General features: G+C 42.3%; 1 protein-coding gene across 1 annotated transcript; it reads right to left on the bottom strand.

Annotated features, from left to right (window-relative positions):
- Positions 1 to 3,955: 3,955 nt before the first annotated feature.
- LOC120977364 (histo-blood group ABO system transferase-like) lies at positions 3,956 to 9,295 on the bottom strand. The gene is made up of 3 exons (XM_040405289.1): positions 9,246 to 9,295; positions 7,645 to 7,779; positions 3,956 to 4,841 (listed from the first exon to the last, which is right to left on the bottom strand). The coding sequence occupies exons 1-3, from the start codon at positions 9,278 to 9,280 to the stop codon at positions 4,151 to 4,153; spliced, it is 861 nt and encodes a 286-aa protein (XP_040261223.1). The 5' UTR covers positions 9,281 to 9,295; the 3' UTR covers positions 3,956 to 4,150.
- Between the last annotated feature and the right edge of the window lie 8,740 nt (positions 9,296 to 18,035).

Here is an 18,035-nt window from a genome sequence, read left to right as displayed (position 1 = left end):
TTCAGCAGTTTCTCAAAACCTACCCCAATTTGCCTGAGCTACTAGTGAAGGTGCGCCGCGTGTGTGCCCATTTCCGCAAGTCATCGACAGCTTCCGCCGGTCTGTCAACACTGCAGCAGCGCTTACAATTGCCAGCTCACCGACTGTTGTGCAACGTGAGCACGCGCTGGAGCTCTATGTTACACATGTTGGCCAGACTTTGTGAGCAGCAGAAGGCAGTATTGGAATACCAGCTGCAACATGGTCGTCGCCTTTCCAGTCAGCTTCCACTCTTCACAAGCGAGGAATGGGCATGGATGTCTGACCACTTTGAGGAATCAACACAGATGATGAGCGTCGATAACGCTATTATCAGCGTCACCAACCTACTTCTGTGTCTACTCAAAAGCTCACTGCTCACAATTAGGGCAGACGCTTTGCATGTGGAAGAGGTGGAAATGGGGGAAGACATTACACAGGCTGATATCCAGACCACCCTTAGTTTGTCTTCTCAGCGCAAATTGGATGATGATGATGAGAGGAGCAGGAGACGGTTATCTCCGCTACAGAGGGTAATACCCATGGAAGTTTAATTCCAGCTGTTCAACGTGGATGGGCAGAAGAGGAGGAGGAGGAGGAGGAGGAGGAGATTGAAAGTCATCCTCCTGATGACGACAGCGAAGTCTTGCCTGTTGGGACTATGGCACACATGGCTGACTTCATGCTGGGCTGCCTTTCCCGTTTTACGCATTTTGGACAACACCGATTACTGGTTGTTCACCCTTCTCGACCCCTGCTACAAAGAAAACTTCTCATCTCTCATTCCTGTGGTGGAGCAAAATGGTGCAATACCTGAAGGTCCTTGTGGAAAAATTGCTCCAAAAATTTCCAGCTGACAACGCTGGCGGCAGAGTTCGTAGTTCCTTGGGCAACTGAGGAGGGGAGACAAGGGGAACACACAGCAGTTCCAACAGAGGCAGGGCAACACTCTCCAAGGCCTGGGACAGTTTCATGACACCCCGCCAGCACCCTCACCCTGATGCGCGGCCTAGTGTCACAAGGAGGGAAACATTTTGGAAGATGGTGAAGGAGTACGTAGCAGACCGTATCAGCATCCTCAATGATCCCTCTGTGCCTTACAACTACTGGGTGTCCAAGCTGGACACGTGGCACGAACTGTCGCTCTAAAGCTTGGAGGTGCTGGCCTGCCCTGCAGCCAGTGTTTTGTCAGAGCGGGTATTTAGTGCTGCTGGGGGTATAATAACTAATAAGCATATCCGCCTGTCAACTGAAAATGCTGACAGGTTGACTATTATAAAAATGAACAAGGCCTGGATTGCCCCCGACTCCTCTACTCCACCAGAGGAAAGCGGCCGAACATAAAGGCACTTTACATGTTTTTTGTATAATGTACTGAATACACTGTATTCTCATGTACCCCTTCCACCACAAAAAAGGGTATATGGTTCAATCTTCCTTTTCTCGATCTCCTCCTCCATCATATCAACATGCTTATTAGTCTTCCATCGCTCCTAATGTTGTAGAGGGTCAGCTCACCAGCAGTCCCTCACCTACAATATTTTAGAAGGCCAGCTCACCTGCAGGCCCTCATATGTAATGTTTTAGATGGTCAGCTCACCAGCAGGCCCTCACCTACAATCTTTTAGAGGGTCGGCTCACCTGCAGGCCCCCGCATGTAATGTTTTAGATGATCAGCTCACCTGCAGGCCCTCGCATATAATGTTTTTGAGGGTCAGCACACCAGCAGGCCCTCAACCATAATGTTTTACAGGGTCAGCTTGCCAGCAGGCCGTCACCTACAATCTTTTCGAGGGTCAGCTCACCTGCAGGCCATCGCATATAATGTTTTAGAGGGTCAGCTCACCAGCAGGCCCTCAACCATAATGTTTTACAGGGTCAGCTCACCAGCAGGCACTCACTTACAATCTTTCAGAGGGTCAGCTCACCTGCAGGCCCTCACCTACAATCTTTCAGAGGGTCAGCTCACCTGCAGGCCCTCAACCATAATGTTTTACAGGGTCAGTTTTCCAGCAGGCCATCACCTACAATTCTTTACAGGGTCGGCTCACCAGCAGGCCCTCGCATATAATAATTTTGAGAATCAGCTCACCAGCAGGCCCTCAGCCATAATGTTTCACAGGGTCAGCTCACCAGCAGGCCTTCACCTACAATCTTTTAGAGGGTCAGCTTCCCTGCAGGCCCTCGCATATAATGTTTCTGAGGGTCAGCTCACCAGCAGGCCCTCGCCCATGTTTTACAGGGTCAGCTCACCAGCAAGCCCTCGCCCATAATTTTTTCAATGGTTAGCTAAGCAGCAGGCAATCGCCCATAATTTGCTCAATGGTCAGCTCAGCAGCAGGCACTTGCCCCTAATGTTTTAGAGAGTCAGCTCTGCAGCAGACCCTCACCCCTAATGTTTTAGATGGTCAGATCAGTAGCAGGCCCTCGCCCGTAACGTTTTAGAGGGTCACCAGCAGGCCCTTGCTCCTAATGTTTTTGAGGGTCACCAGCAGGCCATCAATCATAATTTTTCAAGGGTGTGTATGATGCCATCCTTTATGTGTAATAAAGGGTGTATTGGAGTGCCTCTTCTTTGTAATTTTTGGCAGCACTTGCACTTTATATACAAGTAAATATACAAAGAATGTTTCCTAACAATTTTTCCTCTAAAATTGATTTTATCTTTGGTTTTGTACGCATTATTGTCAGTCTGTAAAAGTGGCGTACTACTCGGACAACATCGTTCCCAGCAGCGACCTGGGAGTCCAAGATGCATCCAGACATCCTCCTCATGCTGTTCCCGAACCATTTCGGTGGTGTTTCCATCAATGTCTGACCTTTTCCTATGAACCAGACACCCTCCCCTCTTCAGAGCAGGGGGTGCCTGGTTTAATGCTCTGGTTCTCCCATGGAATTCCCGAGGTATTCGACCCGAGCACCAGAGCACCAGAGCACTTTGGTGCTCGATCAACACTACTTATTATCACTGCACTACAGGACAGCCCAGAGCTAGGAGCTTTTTATCACAGCACTACAGAACAGCCCAGAGGGAGGAGCTTATTATCACAGCACTACAGGACAGCCCAGAGGGTGGAGCTTTTTATTACTGCACTACAGAAAAGCCCAGAGGGAGGAGCTTTTTATCACAGCACTACAGGACAGCCCAGAGGGAGGAGCTTTTTATCACAGCACTACAGAACAGGCCAGAGGAGGAGCTTTTTATCACAGCACTACAGGACAGCCCAGAGGCAGGAGCTTATTATCAATGCATTACAGAACAGGCCAGAGGGAGGAGCTTGTCACTACAGTATGCACATTGTGCATATTTTAATTAACTTGTATAAGCCCATCAGTCCTGGAAGTAAATAGAGTTTTTAGACCTATGCCTTTAAGAAGCAGACATAATGACGGGCTAGTGATTGTCATTTATAGGGAGCCAGTGTCCATTAGACGACAGCACGATTGCTATTGATTGCAGTTTATGAAGGCGATACATGGCTGGGATCCATTTTTTTTTAACACCCTCCCCTTGCCGTGCTCATGGGGGCAGGTCCTGCAGGCTGAGCGTGCTTAAAGATGCGAGAAGACATTAAAAAGGCTGTGTATTCTCTACATTTGCCACCATAGTCATAGTGCTGGCTCAGCTTGGTTGCTGCAGTCACATTTTGCTAGAAGATTCTTAAATGACAGCGGTGAATGCAGAGGATCGCAGCTGACCTACGGCGCCAAATTGTAAAGGTGGACTGACCATTTTTAACCAGTTGAATGTTACTGTTTAGTCAGAATACCCCTTTTTTGGCTCGGGCTCCTTGCTGTGGGTGATATCTCAGCATCACACTTACAAAAATTACGAGTGGCCATGTAAAAAAAAACAACAGAAAGTCAATATAGTAAATACAATGTCTCAATTCAGAAACTATTCTACAAGTCATCGCATGGCCATTGTAATAAGCCTCATAGGAATGGCAGCAGGATCTGTACAGGCACAATCAGGTTCAAGTATCATCCATGGGGAGTAACATGGAAGATTCTCGAGATACGAGAACTCAAGAACAAAGAGATCTAAGCTAATATGTAGGATGATGAGAACTATGGAAGAATTAGAGAGATTGCATAAAAACCCTCAACCTCCAATCCGCTGTGTGGAGCGTCACGGGTTGTCACGTACTTTGGCATAATCCTTAGGGAAAACAATAAATCTCTTCTTCTCCACCACGGCTGGGTCTCCGTAGTAGTAGTTCCAGGAATACTCTGGAGACAGGACCTTGGTGGGTTTGTAATACAGGAAATACCTGTTGAGATAACTCTCATCATGCCAACGAGCTTCTATGTTTATGGCTTTATCGGCCAGCATGGCGTGGTGGCAATGGTTGGTCAACTTGTAGATCTCTTCCACTGTGCCCCCAAAATGGGACCCCGTGTAATAGAAATCGCCCTCGTCTTCAGGGATGTAACCTGCAGACTGAGGTCTCCTTTCATTGGTGAACTCCTTGCGAGACGATGTGAAAAAACCCGGATGGATGACGCCATAAACATCACTGAGGATCTCAACCCCAACCTGGTCTTTGAACTCCATGTCTACATCTAGACACACCAGATAGTCCACCTCATTGATGAACCGATCATGGATGTAGTCTCGAATAATCTGCATCCTCCTCATGGTGATGTCCTGCCATCTTTTGTAGGCCGGGACCTCCAGGACAACCAGATTTCTCTTTTCACCCAACGTAATGTTGGGGACGGCAGCGGGCTGGTCGGTCATTATATAATAAGTGACCCGATGTCCAGTCATGAAGAACTTCTCAGCTGTGTCCAGAAAATGTTCAATAAACTGGGTGTATCTAAAAAAGAGAACAGAAAAAAATAGTAAAAAAAACATGTGGTTTATAAACCAAGAAGAAAACCAATCAGTATTATAGTAGTTATATTCTTGTACATAGGAGCAGTATTATAGTAGTTATATTCTTGTACATAGGAGCAGTATTATAGTAGTTATATTCTTGTACATAGGAGGCAGTATTATAGTAGTTATATTCCTGTACATAGGAGGCAGTATTATAGTAGTTATATTCTTGTACATAGGAGGCAGTATTATAGTAGTTATATTCTTGTACATAGGAGCAGTATTATAGTAGTTATATTCTTGTACATAGGAGGCAGTATTATAGTAGTTATATTCTTGTACATAGGAGGCAGTATTATAGTAGTTATATTCTTGTACATAGGAGCAGTATTATAGTAGTTATATTCTTGTACATAGGAGCAGTATTATAGTAGTTATATTCTTGTACATAGGAGGCAGTATTATAGTAGTTATATTCCTGTACATAGGAGGCAGTATTATAGTAGTTATATTCTTGTACATAGGAGCAGTATTATAGTAGTTATATTCTTGTACATAGGTGGCAGTATTATAGTAGTTATATTCTTGTACATAGGAGGCAGTATTATAGTAGTTATATTCTTGTACATAGGAGCAGTATTATAGTAGTTATATTCTTGTACATAGGAGGCAGTATTATAGTAGTTATATTCTTGTACATAGGAGGCAGTAATATAGTAGTTATATTCTTGTACATAGGAGCAGTATTATAGTAGTTATATTCTTGTACATAGGAGGCAGTATTACAGTAGTTATATTCTTGTACATAGGAGCATGTAACGGTCACGTCCACACACACACAGGGGGAAGGGTAGTGACCACTGCGCTCCACCCTCACCCCTGGCCCTGCCTACTTGCCTCACGAGTCCTGATGACAGGGGACAACTGGACGGCAGTCCCTAACTTAGGATATGTGCAGGGAAGACAGACAAGACAAAATACGGAACATGAACGGACCGGGTCAGAACCAAGAGAGCTACGCAGTACAACGGATTAAGCAAAGAATGGTCAGGAGAAGCCGGGGTCAAATACCAGGAGAGTAGCGAAGTACAAGAGGAGTCCTAAGAGAGTAGTCAGGTGGGAGCCGAGGTCACAAAACCCAGGATGTATGCGCAGTACAGGAGGAGCAGGCAGAGGATCGTCAGGGAACAGGATCAGGTAAATATTCAGTAGTCCAACAAATAGCCAGGAACCTAGAAATTAACAGGCAACCTGTAGCCAGCAGGCTGCCTGTATTCATAGTGGGGAGTGAGGGTCATGTGACGTGGCCAGCGTCACATGACCGACAGACCAACCAGTCGAGCGCCGAGTGATCAGCTCGGCGCTCAAGGCAGACTAGGAGCAGGGAGCCACCCAGCTAGTAAAGCCGCCCTGGGAATGAGGTCAAACAGAGAACCTCATTCCAAAAGCTAAGCAACAGTTCTGCGGGCGATGGGGGACCGAGTGCACCTTCGGAACCCAGTGACAGAGCTATATTATAGTAGTTATATTCCTGTACATAGGAGCCGTATTATAGTAGTTATATTATTGTACATAGGCAGTATCATAGTAGTTATATTCTTGTACATAGGAGGCGGTATTATAGTAGATATATTCTTGTACATAGGAGCAGTATTATAGTAGTTATATTATTGTACATAGGAGCAGTATTATAGTAGTTATATTCTTGTACATAGGAACAGAATTATAGTAGTTATATCCTTGTACATAGGAGCAGTATTATAGTAGTTATATTCCTGTACATAGGAGCAGTATTATAGTAGTTATATTATTGTACATAGGAGCAGTATTATAGTAGTTATATTCCTGTACATAGGAGCAGTATTATAGTAGTTATATTCCTGTACATAGGAGCAGTATTATAGTAGTTATATTCTTGTACATAGGAGGCAGTATCATAGTAGTTATATTCTTGTACATAGGAGGCAGTATTATAGTAGATATATTCTTGTACATAGGAGCAGTAATATAGTAGTTATATTCTTGTACATAGGAGCAGTATTATAGTAGTTATATTCTTGTACATAGGAGGCAGTATTATAGTAGATATATTCTTGTACATAGGAGGCAGTATTATAGTAGTTATATTCTTGTACATAGGAGGCGGTATTATAGTAGTTATATTCCTGTACATAGGAGCAGTATTATAGTAGTTATATTCTTGTACATAGGAGCAGTATTATAGTAGTTATATTCTTGTACATAAAAGCAGTATTATAGTAGTAATATTCTTGTACATAAAAGCAGTATTATAGTAGTTATATTCCTGTACATAGGAGGTAGTATTATAGTAGTTATATTCCTGTACATAGGAGGTAGTATTATAGTAGTTATATTCCTGTACATAGGAGGCAGTATTATAGTAGTTATATTCTTGTACATAGGAGCAGTATTATAGTAGTTATATTCTTGTACATAGGGGACAGTATTATAGTAGTTATATTCTTGTACATAGGAGCAGTATTATAGTAGTTATATTCTTGTACATAGGAGCAGTATTATAGTAGTTATATTCTTGTACATAGGAGCAGTATTATAGTAGTTATATTCTTGTACATAGGAGGCAGTATTATAGTAGTTATATTCTTGTACATAGGAGCAGTATTATAGTAGTTATATTCTTGTACATAGGAGGCAGTATTATAGTAGTTATATTCCTGTACATAGGAGCAGTATTATAGTAGTTATATTCTTGTACATAGGAGCAGTATTATAGTAGTTATACTATATAGAATGAGTGTCAATTGTCTGCATTTCCTTACTTTCTAATAGCAAACACAGTCAGTCCAATGCGAACTCCTCTCTTGTGGAATTGTGCGTTGAGTATGTCTATATTGTAGAGTCTATTCCATACAATCGGCGCTAGCCATGGAGTCAGACTGAGAACATCTGTCCGTCTGGAAGAGAGAAGAGCATTAATCATTACACCCAGTGTGTCTTTTTTTCCAAGTAGATGAAAGTGTTGTTCCAGTTTGTGTTTGTCCGTGTCTTCCACAAGTAATAAAGCCCGGAGATCGGGTGGTCTCGCTCTCTAGACAATTGCTCCTTCTTCCCTTTTCAACCTCCAGTTTTACATTTTCATGGGAAATGCAGCTAAACTCTTATCTAGAAATAATATGTAATCTCCCGCCGTTACCAAAATGTTACAAAAGCAGTTTGTTGCACCAAATAGTTTCATCTTAAAAATGTCAAATTTTAATGGTTTTTGTTCAATAAATTACATATGTCGGCACTACCTTCCTCTGCTCAGGTCACTGCGATACCATTGAACTCTATGGCACTTGTTCAGAGACGACAAGCAGTGGATAAGTGGTGCTCTGGTTCAAATACTTCACCATAAAATCCTTACTTTGTCCATAAATCCATAAAATACACAGGCTTTGGAGTGAAGGCCGCATTGTTTCATTTTTTGAAGATTTTAATGTTTTTAATGCTTTGTACTATAATTTTTTGATAGATAATGTAATAACAAAGACAAATAATAAAGTAAATACAATAGTTATACTCACTAGAGAAAAGGTACTAATGCTACAGCTTCATTATAAGGGCTCCAGCAAACTAACGTGTGCTATCCATTCCGTGCATTGGGGACCACAAATTGCAGTCCCCAATGCACTGGCACCATCCATGCGGATTCAACTTGAATGGAACCTTGATCTGTCCACAGCACAAAAAAATAGAACATGGAGGCATGAACAGAAAACCACGGAAGCACTCCGTAGATTCAAGTGAACGGGTCTGCATCCGTGATGAGGTGCACAAACAGCTGGTGCCCATATATTGTGGACCCGCTGCTTGCAAGCTGCAATCAACAGCGATCGTGTACACGAGCCGTAAATGTGAGATTCTTGGCAAATACATTTTGTACAAAATTACGTATTTGTGCCTGTCCACCAACGACAAGGCGATCTCTTTGGACAGGAACCTGCACTAAATTCTACCTCTTCTGGTGCCGACTGTAAGGACTGTACCCACTAAGCCTGTTGCCCCTATCGGACCTGTATGAACCTCTTATGCCTGTATCCACCGTTCCCACTGAAATCAATTACTATGATTATCAGCCAGGGGTGTAACTACCATAGCGGCAGACCATGCGACTGCTATGGAGCCTAAATGCAAGAGTGGGCCCAGACTTAGTTGGGATTATCTCCTCTTCTACTGGAGGTGAAATCTCGGTCAGGACTCTACCCTCTAAAGGAACAACTTTTAGCAAATGAGGCCTTGGAAAAAATGGTCCAAGGGTCATTGAAAGGGGTTTAGGTGGTCCTGTGTGAGGGGGGGGGGGGGGGCTGGTTTGATCCTTGCTATGGGGCCCTTACTTCTCTATGTACGCCACTGCTCTAAGCACCTTGGAGTAACTTACGGAGGCTTCAGGGCTTCTGGTTTCTCGTACAGCATCCTGGTAACAGAGAAGACGTCAGCAGTATTATTTCATTGTATTTGATCGGTCTACATGTTAAAACTGCGCTCCGAGTCAGGGAGCCAGATGCCTCAGGCTCACTCCGTGCTGCAGGCCACGGCTTGTGCTTGTCTTTCAGATCTCTTTTGCTGGCCTGCAGATTAATGGATGTAAATGTAAAAGCCATATCTAACCAGTAGGTGGCGCTGGTGTACATGATCCTGTGATATTATTTCCAGCAGTAGATGGCGCTAGTGTACATGATCCTGTGATATTATTTCCAGCAGTAGATGGCGCTGGTGTACATAATCCTGTGATATTATTTCCAGCAGTGGGTGGCGCTGGTGTACATGATCCTGTGATATTATTTCCAGCAGTGGGTGGCGCTGGTGTGTATGATCCTGTGATATTATTTCCAGCATTAGGTGGCGCTGGTGTACATGATCTTGTGATATTATTTCCAGCAGTAGGTGGCGCTGGTGTACATGATCCTGTGATATTATTTCCAGCAGTAGGTGGCACTGGTGTACATAATCCTGTGATATTATTTCCAGCAGTAGGTGGCGCTGATGTACATAATCCTGTGATATTATTTCCAGCAGTAGGTGGCGCTGGTGTACATGATCTTGTGATATTATTTCCAGCTGGAAGGGTAAGAATTAATTTCCCTTTTTTATAGGTCTGTATCCAACATGTAGTGAAGCTGTTCAGCCACAAGATGTCAGCAGTGAGCTGAATGGACCTTTCCATAGAGTTACAGCGCACTGGGGGGGGGGGGGGGGGGGGGGGGCGATTCCTGAGACTGTCTGGGCATGGACAGGTCATTTGTTTTGTTTGAAATGGAGAATATATTTCATTGTAGTTTATTTGAAATATAATTTTTTTTATATGGACAAAACATAAAAGTTGTATTTGGCGGGTTGTGGATGGAACTATCGCACAATTTCCAGTGTCCGCTATGGACATGGTTGTATGACTGTTCTCGGAGATCGGATTCAGACCTGGAGCCGTAGAGTTTGGAGTCGTATATCTGATAAACCGCTCTATGAGAACGTTGGAAGGACGGAGATCGGATTTTATACATATCTTTCAGAGTACAATGTCGGGATGCACCATGTTTCAGGGATCGGCTTTTACTGTGACGGGACGGGGGGGCAGGGTTTGGTTGGCGATATATTGTGATCCACGACAAGTGTCTGTGAGACAGAGGACGTAACTGGACCGAGCGGTCAGGGGGTGTAATATGGACCTCCTCTCCTGCGGCTCCAAGGATTGCTGCACCGATCCCTCCCTTTCTTCTTCATCTCTAGACTACTGATGGTTTCCTCTTATGTTGCTCTGGATGACTGGGGGCCACAAGCAGTTTCAGAGTTGGGGCCCTTCCATAGGGGACATTAGGGAGGTTGGTTTTAGATGTGGATCTCTGTTTATTCAGCACTTTTATGATGGTTATATAGTGAATGTTCTGATGTCTGTTGGGATATCATCTGCTTTTTCTTGTTTTCCATCTTTCCCGCAGTCGACTCTTCAAAATTATTAATTCTTTTAGATTTTGCCTCATTTTCTATTTCTCTTTTTAGGGGTAATGGGCACCAATGCAGTAAGAAACTTACCTAGCTGCCATCCTGTGGTGTCTTCCTCTTCCCCAGCAGTGGTCACTTTGGTTTACGTGGCAGTTCTGGGGAGATCACGTGCAGCATATCCATTAGTGGCCCTTCGCGGAAAGTTACCATGCCATTAAGTAAAGCTCTGGCTGATCATCCAATCAGAGAGTGGAATACATAAAGTAAAACATCGCTCCAACTCGGCGTCCAATCATAAGGCTGGGCAGAGGATTTACACCAGGCAATCATTCTGTGTCATTGCCTGTGATTACGTATGTGTCTTGGCTTCTGTCATTTGTGCCTCTCTCAGCTCCAGCAGTAGAATTTCTGCTGAGCTGACTTTTCACTTGTTTCTGGAATAACCCTTAGTCTGCTGACTTGCCTTCCATTAATTCTCCTGGTGAACTGACTTTTGGCTTGTCTCTGGATTTACTCCTTGTCTACTTGTCCAGATGTATCTATCTCTCTTGGTTTTGACTCTGCTTGTCCAATACTTTTTTGTACCTTCCTGGTTAGTCTGGTTAGTCTGCTACCAGCGAGCTCCCACTAGTTTTCTGATATCTTATACCACAGATGTAACCTGGGTCCCTAGAAGCCAAGTCCATGCAGCAGGCTCTGGTGAACACCTAGGGGTAGCATTAGCTTCTTTCCAACCAGAGGGGTGAGGATCACTGGTAGTTTTTGAGTTTTTCTGTCTGCAGTTCTGGACAATAACCGCAGTATTTCCCTACAATCTTTTAGCCTTGGTATTGGTGTGGGGATTTTGTCTACTTTAATAGCGAAAGTGACGCGTTGTCACCAGCTTTGGAGTCATTTATTAGGGATGGGTTCAGTAAAGAACCATTGGAAACAGAAAAAAAAAAAGAGGACGAGAACCCAACAAACAGCAGAACCTTCTCTTTAAATCCACAGGGAACCATCAGAAATATTCTTAAAGGGATCCACAGTCTACTGAACGTCACCTATAGAAAGGCCCAAACTCTGAAACATCTCTCCCCAGAGGAAACCATCATGATATCTGGAGACTGTCAGCAATCTTCAGATACATAAATGAAAAAAGGAAACTAAAACAAGGAATTACCAAATTAAAAACAAAAGAAGGAAGGTATATGGAAGAAGATAAAGAACTAGCTGACTGCCTCAATGAATACTTCTGTTCAGTCTTTACAAAGGAAAATGAAGGAGAAGGACCTCAGTTGGGAAAGAAGACTAATGAATCTTTTGATGCATGTGTCTTTACAGAGGAAGAGGTTCTAAGTCAGCTGTCTAAAATCAATACAAATAAGTCACAGGGGCCTGATGGGATACACCCAAAGCTATTAAAAGAGCTCAGCGGTGAACTAGCAAAACCATTAACAGATTTATTTAACCAATCACTGGCAACAGGAGTCGTCCCAGAAGATTGGAAATTAGCAAATGTTGTGCCCATTCACAAGAAAGGTAGTAGGGAGGAATCGGGCAACTATAGGCCAGTAAGCTTGACATCAATAGTGGGGAAATTATTGGAAACCATTAAGGAGAGGATTGTGGAACATTTAGAATCCCATGGATTGAAAGATGAAAAACAGCATGGGTTTACTTCAGGGAGATCATGTCAAACTAATCTTATTGATTTTTTTGATTGGGTGACTAAAACAATAGATGGCGGAGGTGCAGTAGACATCGCTTATCTGGACTTCAGTAAGGCTTTTGATACTGTCCCACACAGAAGGCTTATCAATAAAGTGCAGTCATTGGGCTTGGACTCCCATATTGTTGAATGGATTAGGCAGTGGCTGAGGGACAGACAACAGAGGGTTGTAGTCAATGGAGTATATTCAGACCATGGTCTTGTTACCAGTGGGGTACCTCAGGGATCTGTACTGGGACCCATATTGTTTAATATCTTTATCAGTGAAATTGCAGAAGGCCTCGATGGTAAGGTGGGTCTTTTTGCTGATGACACAAAGATTTGTAACAGGGTTGATGTTCCTGGAGGGATACACCAAATGGAAAAGGACTTAGGAAAACTAGAGGAATGGTCAAAAATCTGGCAACTAAAATGTAATGTTGATAAGTGCAAGATAATGCACCTGGGACGTAAAAACCCAAGAGCAGAATATACAATCAGTGATACAGTCCTAACCTCAGTATCTGAGGAAAGGGATTTAGGGGTCATTATTTCAGAAGACTTAAAGGTAGGCAGACCATGTCATAGAGCAGCAGGAGATGCTAGCAGAATGCTTGGGTGTATAGGGAGAGGAATTACCAGTAGACAGAGGGGGGGCGCTCATGCCGCTGTACAGAGCACTAGTGAGACCTCATCTGGAGTATTGTGCTCAGTACTGGAGACCATATCTCCAGAAGGATACTGATACTTTGGAGAGAGTTCAGAGAAGAGCTACTAAACTGGTCCATGGATTGCAGGATAAAACTTACCAGGAAAGATTAAAGGACCTTAACATGTATAGCTTGGAAGAAAGACGAGACAGAGGGGAGATGAGAGAAACTGCTAAATACATAAAGGGAATCAACAAGTGAAAAGAGGAGAGAAGATTTACAAGAAGAAAAACTGCTACAAGATTACATCGTTCTAAATTAGAGGGGCAAAGGTTTAAAAGTAATATCAGGAAGTATTACTTTACTGAGAGAGTAGTGGATGCATGGAATAGCCTTCCTGCAGAAGTGGTAGCTGCAAATACAGTGAAGGAGGTTAAGCATGCATGGGATAGGCATAAGGCCATCCTTCATATAAGATAGGGCCAGGGACTATCCATAGTATTCAGTATATTGGGCAGACTAGATGGGCCAAATGGTTCTTATCTGCCGACACATTGTAGGTTTCTATAATCCTCAAAGCCTGTATTTTGAATCCAGTAAACACCGCAGGAGAGGAGGTCCATATTACACCCCATCAATCGCTCGGTCCAGTTACGTCCTCTGTCTCATAGACACTTGCTGTGGATCACAAGATGTCACCAACCAAACTCTACCTCGCCATCAGATTAAAGACGATCCCTCAAACACAACCGTGTAAAATCCGATCACCGTCCCTCCGATCGATCACATCGTAACCTCAGCAAACGACAGAAGTGAAGTTCTCATAAAGACAGAGGTTTATCGGATATAAGACTTTAACCCCCCCCCCCCCCCCCCCCCCCCCCAAAATAATCTCCTCTGTAACTCAAACCAATTATCTGTCCATAGACAGTCTCCGAAATCACCCCCAATAAGCGGTAAATTCATGAGAAGTGACCCCATATTCCGCGCTGTAACTCTATGGAAAGGTCCATTCAGCTCACTGCTGACATCTTGTGGCTGAACAGCTTCACTACATGGTGGATACCGACCTATAGCAAAAGGAAAACTAATTCTTATCCTACCAGTGAGCACCAGCGCCACCTACTGCTGGAAATAATATCACAGGATCATGTACACCAGCGCCACCTACTGCTGGAAATAATATCACAGGATCATGTACACCAGCACCACCTACTGGTTAGATATGGCTTTTACACTTGTGAACATTTACATTTCTCTTTTCTACATAAATATGACAATTGTTTTGTTTAATGGATGTATGTGTGTATGTATGTGTATATATATATATATATATATCCATAGAGAAGGTTAGGCAGCACTCCCTTTGGCTTTTATATGGTGCCCGCGGTAGTCCCTCGACCCAGGACGGAAACAAATAAAGAAAGTCCGCAGCATTCCTTGGAATAAAAAAGTGTAATTTATTCACACATGTGATTACACTTTTTTATTCCAAGGAGTGCTGCGGACTTTCTTTATTTATATATATATATATATATATATATATATATATACACACACAGTATATATACGCTCTCACTTGTGTGTTTCAAATCGAGGACGGGACCAGCATTGGCCTAAAACGTGTGCTTACATGATTGGTTTTAGTGACAGCGCCACCTTGTGGTGATTTTTCTCTTAATTTCTGCTCCTCCATTGGCTTTAGTGTTATCCTGGCTGTCACTTTCTGTTGTCTTCCTGCATGTCTCATACAGATGAGTGCAGGGAGCAGAGAGAGAGCTGCTGTAACTCTACATCCACGCAGATCGGCCTCAGTCACATGACCATATTTTTGGTCCGCATCTGATCCGCAGTTTTTGCGGATTAGATGTGGACCTATTTATTTCCATGGGTCAGCAAAAAATGTGGACAGCACACCGCGCGCTGTGCGCATCCGTATACCAGTTCTGCAAAACAAGATAGAACATGTCCTGTTCTCGTCTTTTTTGCAGACGGGAATAGCATTGTTATAATGGATCCGCAAAAAAAGACGGACGCAACAGAGACGTCAGAAAGCTGTCATCCATATTGATCCGCAAAATACATACGGTCCTGTGAATGCAACCTTAGAAGTAGTCATCATCTCACCTGTCATTCAAAAGTACCTGCAGGTGACTGGAGATCAATGATTTGTTTTCCCTGTGACACAAAAATAAGACATTTTGAGAATGGAAGGAAATAAAAAATTGTGGCTTGTACATAGGAGGCAGTATTATAGTAGTTATATTCCGGTACATAGGAGCAGTATTATAGTAGTTATATTCTTGTACATAGGAGGCAGTATTATAGTAGGTATATTCTTGTACATAGAAGCAGTATTATAGTAGTTATATTCTTGTACATAAGAGCAGTATTATAGTAGTTATATTCTTGTACATAGGAGCAGTATTATAGTAGTTATATTCATGTACATAGGAGCAGTATTATAGTAGTTATATTCTTGTACATAGGAGCAGTATTATAGTAGTTATATTCCTGTACATAGGAGCAGTATTATAGTAGTTATATTCTTGTACATAGAAGCAGTATTATAGTAGTTATATTCTTGTACATAAGAGCAGTATTATAGTAGTTATATTCTTGTACATAGGAGCAGTATTATAGTAGTTATATTCATGTACATAGGAGCAGTATTATAGTAGTTATATTCTTGTACATAGGAGGCAGTATTATAGTAGTTATATTCCTGCACATAGGAGGCAGTATTATAGTAGTCATATTCTTGTACATAGGAGGCAGTATTATAGTAGTTATATTCTTGTACATAGGAGCAGTATTATAGTAGTTATATTCTTGTACATAGGAGCAGTATTATAGTAGTTATATTCTTGTACATAGGAGGCAGTATTATAGTAGTTATATTCTTGTACATAGGAGCAGTATTATAGTAGTTATATTCTTGTACATAGGAGGCAGTATTATAGTAGTTATATTCTTGTACATAGGAGCAGTATTATAGTAGTTATATTCTTGTACATAGGAGCAGTATTATAGTAGTTATATTCTTGTACATAGGAGGCGGTATTATAGTAGTTATATTCTTGTACATAGGAGCAGTATTATAGTAGTTATATTCTTGTATATAGGAGGCAGTATTATAGTAGTTATATTCTTGTACATAAGAGCAGTATTATAGTAGTTATATTCTTGTACATAGGAGCAGTATTATAGCAGTTATATTCTTGTACATAGGAGGCAGTATTATAGTAGTTATATTCTTGTACATAGGAGCAGTATTATAGTAGTTATATTCTTGTACATAGGAGCAGTATTATTGTAGTTATATTCTTGTACATAGGAGCAGTATTATAGTAGTTATATTCTTGTATATAGGAGCAGTATTATAGTAGTTATATTCTTGTACATAGGGGCAGTATTATAGTAGATATATTCTTGTACATAGGAGCAGTATTATAGTAGTTATATTCTTGTATATAGGAGCAGTATTATAGTAGTTATATTCTTGTACATAGGAGCAGTATTATAGCAGTTATATCCTTGTACATAGGAGGCAGTATTATAGTAGTTATATTCTTGTACATAGGAGCAGTATTATTGTAGTTATATTCTTGTACATAGGAGCAGTATTATAGTAGTTATATTCTTGTATATAGGAGCAGTATTATAGTAGTTATATTCTTGTACATAGGAGCAGTATTATAGTAGTTATATTCTTGTACATAGGAGCAGTATTATAGTAGTTATATTCCTGTACATAGGAACAGTATTACAGGGAGTGCAGAATTATTAGGCAAATGAGTATTTTGACCACATCATCCTCTTTATGCATGTTGTCTTACTCCAAGCTGTATAGGCTCGAAAGCCTACTACCAATTAAGCATATTAGGTGATGTGCATCTCTGTAATGAGAAGGGGTGTGGTCTAATGACATCAACACCCTATATTAGGTGTGCATAATTATTAGGCAACTTCCTTTCCTTTGGCAAAATGGGTCAAAAGAAGGACTTGACAGGCTCAGAAAAGTCAAAAATAGTGAGATATCTTGCAGAGGGATGCAGCACTCTTAAAATTGCAAAGCTTCTGAAGCGTGATCATCGAACAATCAAGCGTTTCATTCAAAATAGTCAACAGGGTCGCAAGAAGCGTGTGGAAAAACCAAGGCGCAAAATAACTGCCCATGAACTGAGAAAAGTCAAGCGTGCAGCTGCCAAGATGCCACTTGCCACCAGTTTGGCCATATTTCAGAGCTGCAACATCACTGGAGTGCCCAAAAGCACAAAGTGTGCAATACTCAGAGACATGGCCAAGGTAAGAAAGGCTGAAAGACGACCACCACTGAACAAGACACACAAGCTGAAACGTCAAGACTGGGCCAAGAAATATCTGAAGACTGATTTTTCTAAGGTTTTATGGACTGATGAAATGAGAGTGAGTCTTGATGGGCCAGATGGATGGGCCCGTGGCTGGATTGGTAAAGGGCAGAGAGCTCCAGTCCGACTCAGACGCCAGCAAGGTGGAGGTGGAGTACTGGTTTGGGCTGGTATCATCAAAGATGAGCTTGTGGGGCCTTTTCGTGTTGAGGATGGAGTCAAGCTCAACTCCTAGTCCTACTGCCAGTTTCTGGAAGACACCTTCTTCAAGCAGTGGTACAGGAAGAAGTCTGCATCCTTCAAGAAAAACATGATTTTCATGCAGGACAATGCTCCATCACACGCGTCCAAGTACTCCACAGCGTGGCTGGCAAGAAAGGGTATAAAAGAAGAAAATCTAATGACATGGCCTCCTTGTTCACCTGATCTGAACCCCATTGAGAACCTGTGGTCCATCATCAAATGTGAGATTTACAAGGAGGGAAAACAGTACACCTCTCTGAACAGTGTCTGGGAGGCTG

Source organism: Bufo bufo, chromosome 8, assembly GCF_905171765.1.
Source record: "Bufo bufo chromosome 8, aBufBuf1.1, whole genome shotgun sequence".
NCBI lineage: Eukaryota > Metazoa > Chordata > Amphibia > Anura > Bufonidae > Bufo > Bufo bufo.
This window is presented reverse-complemented; position numbering and strand designations above follow the sequence as displayed.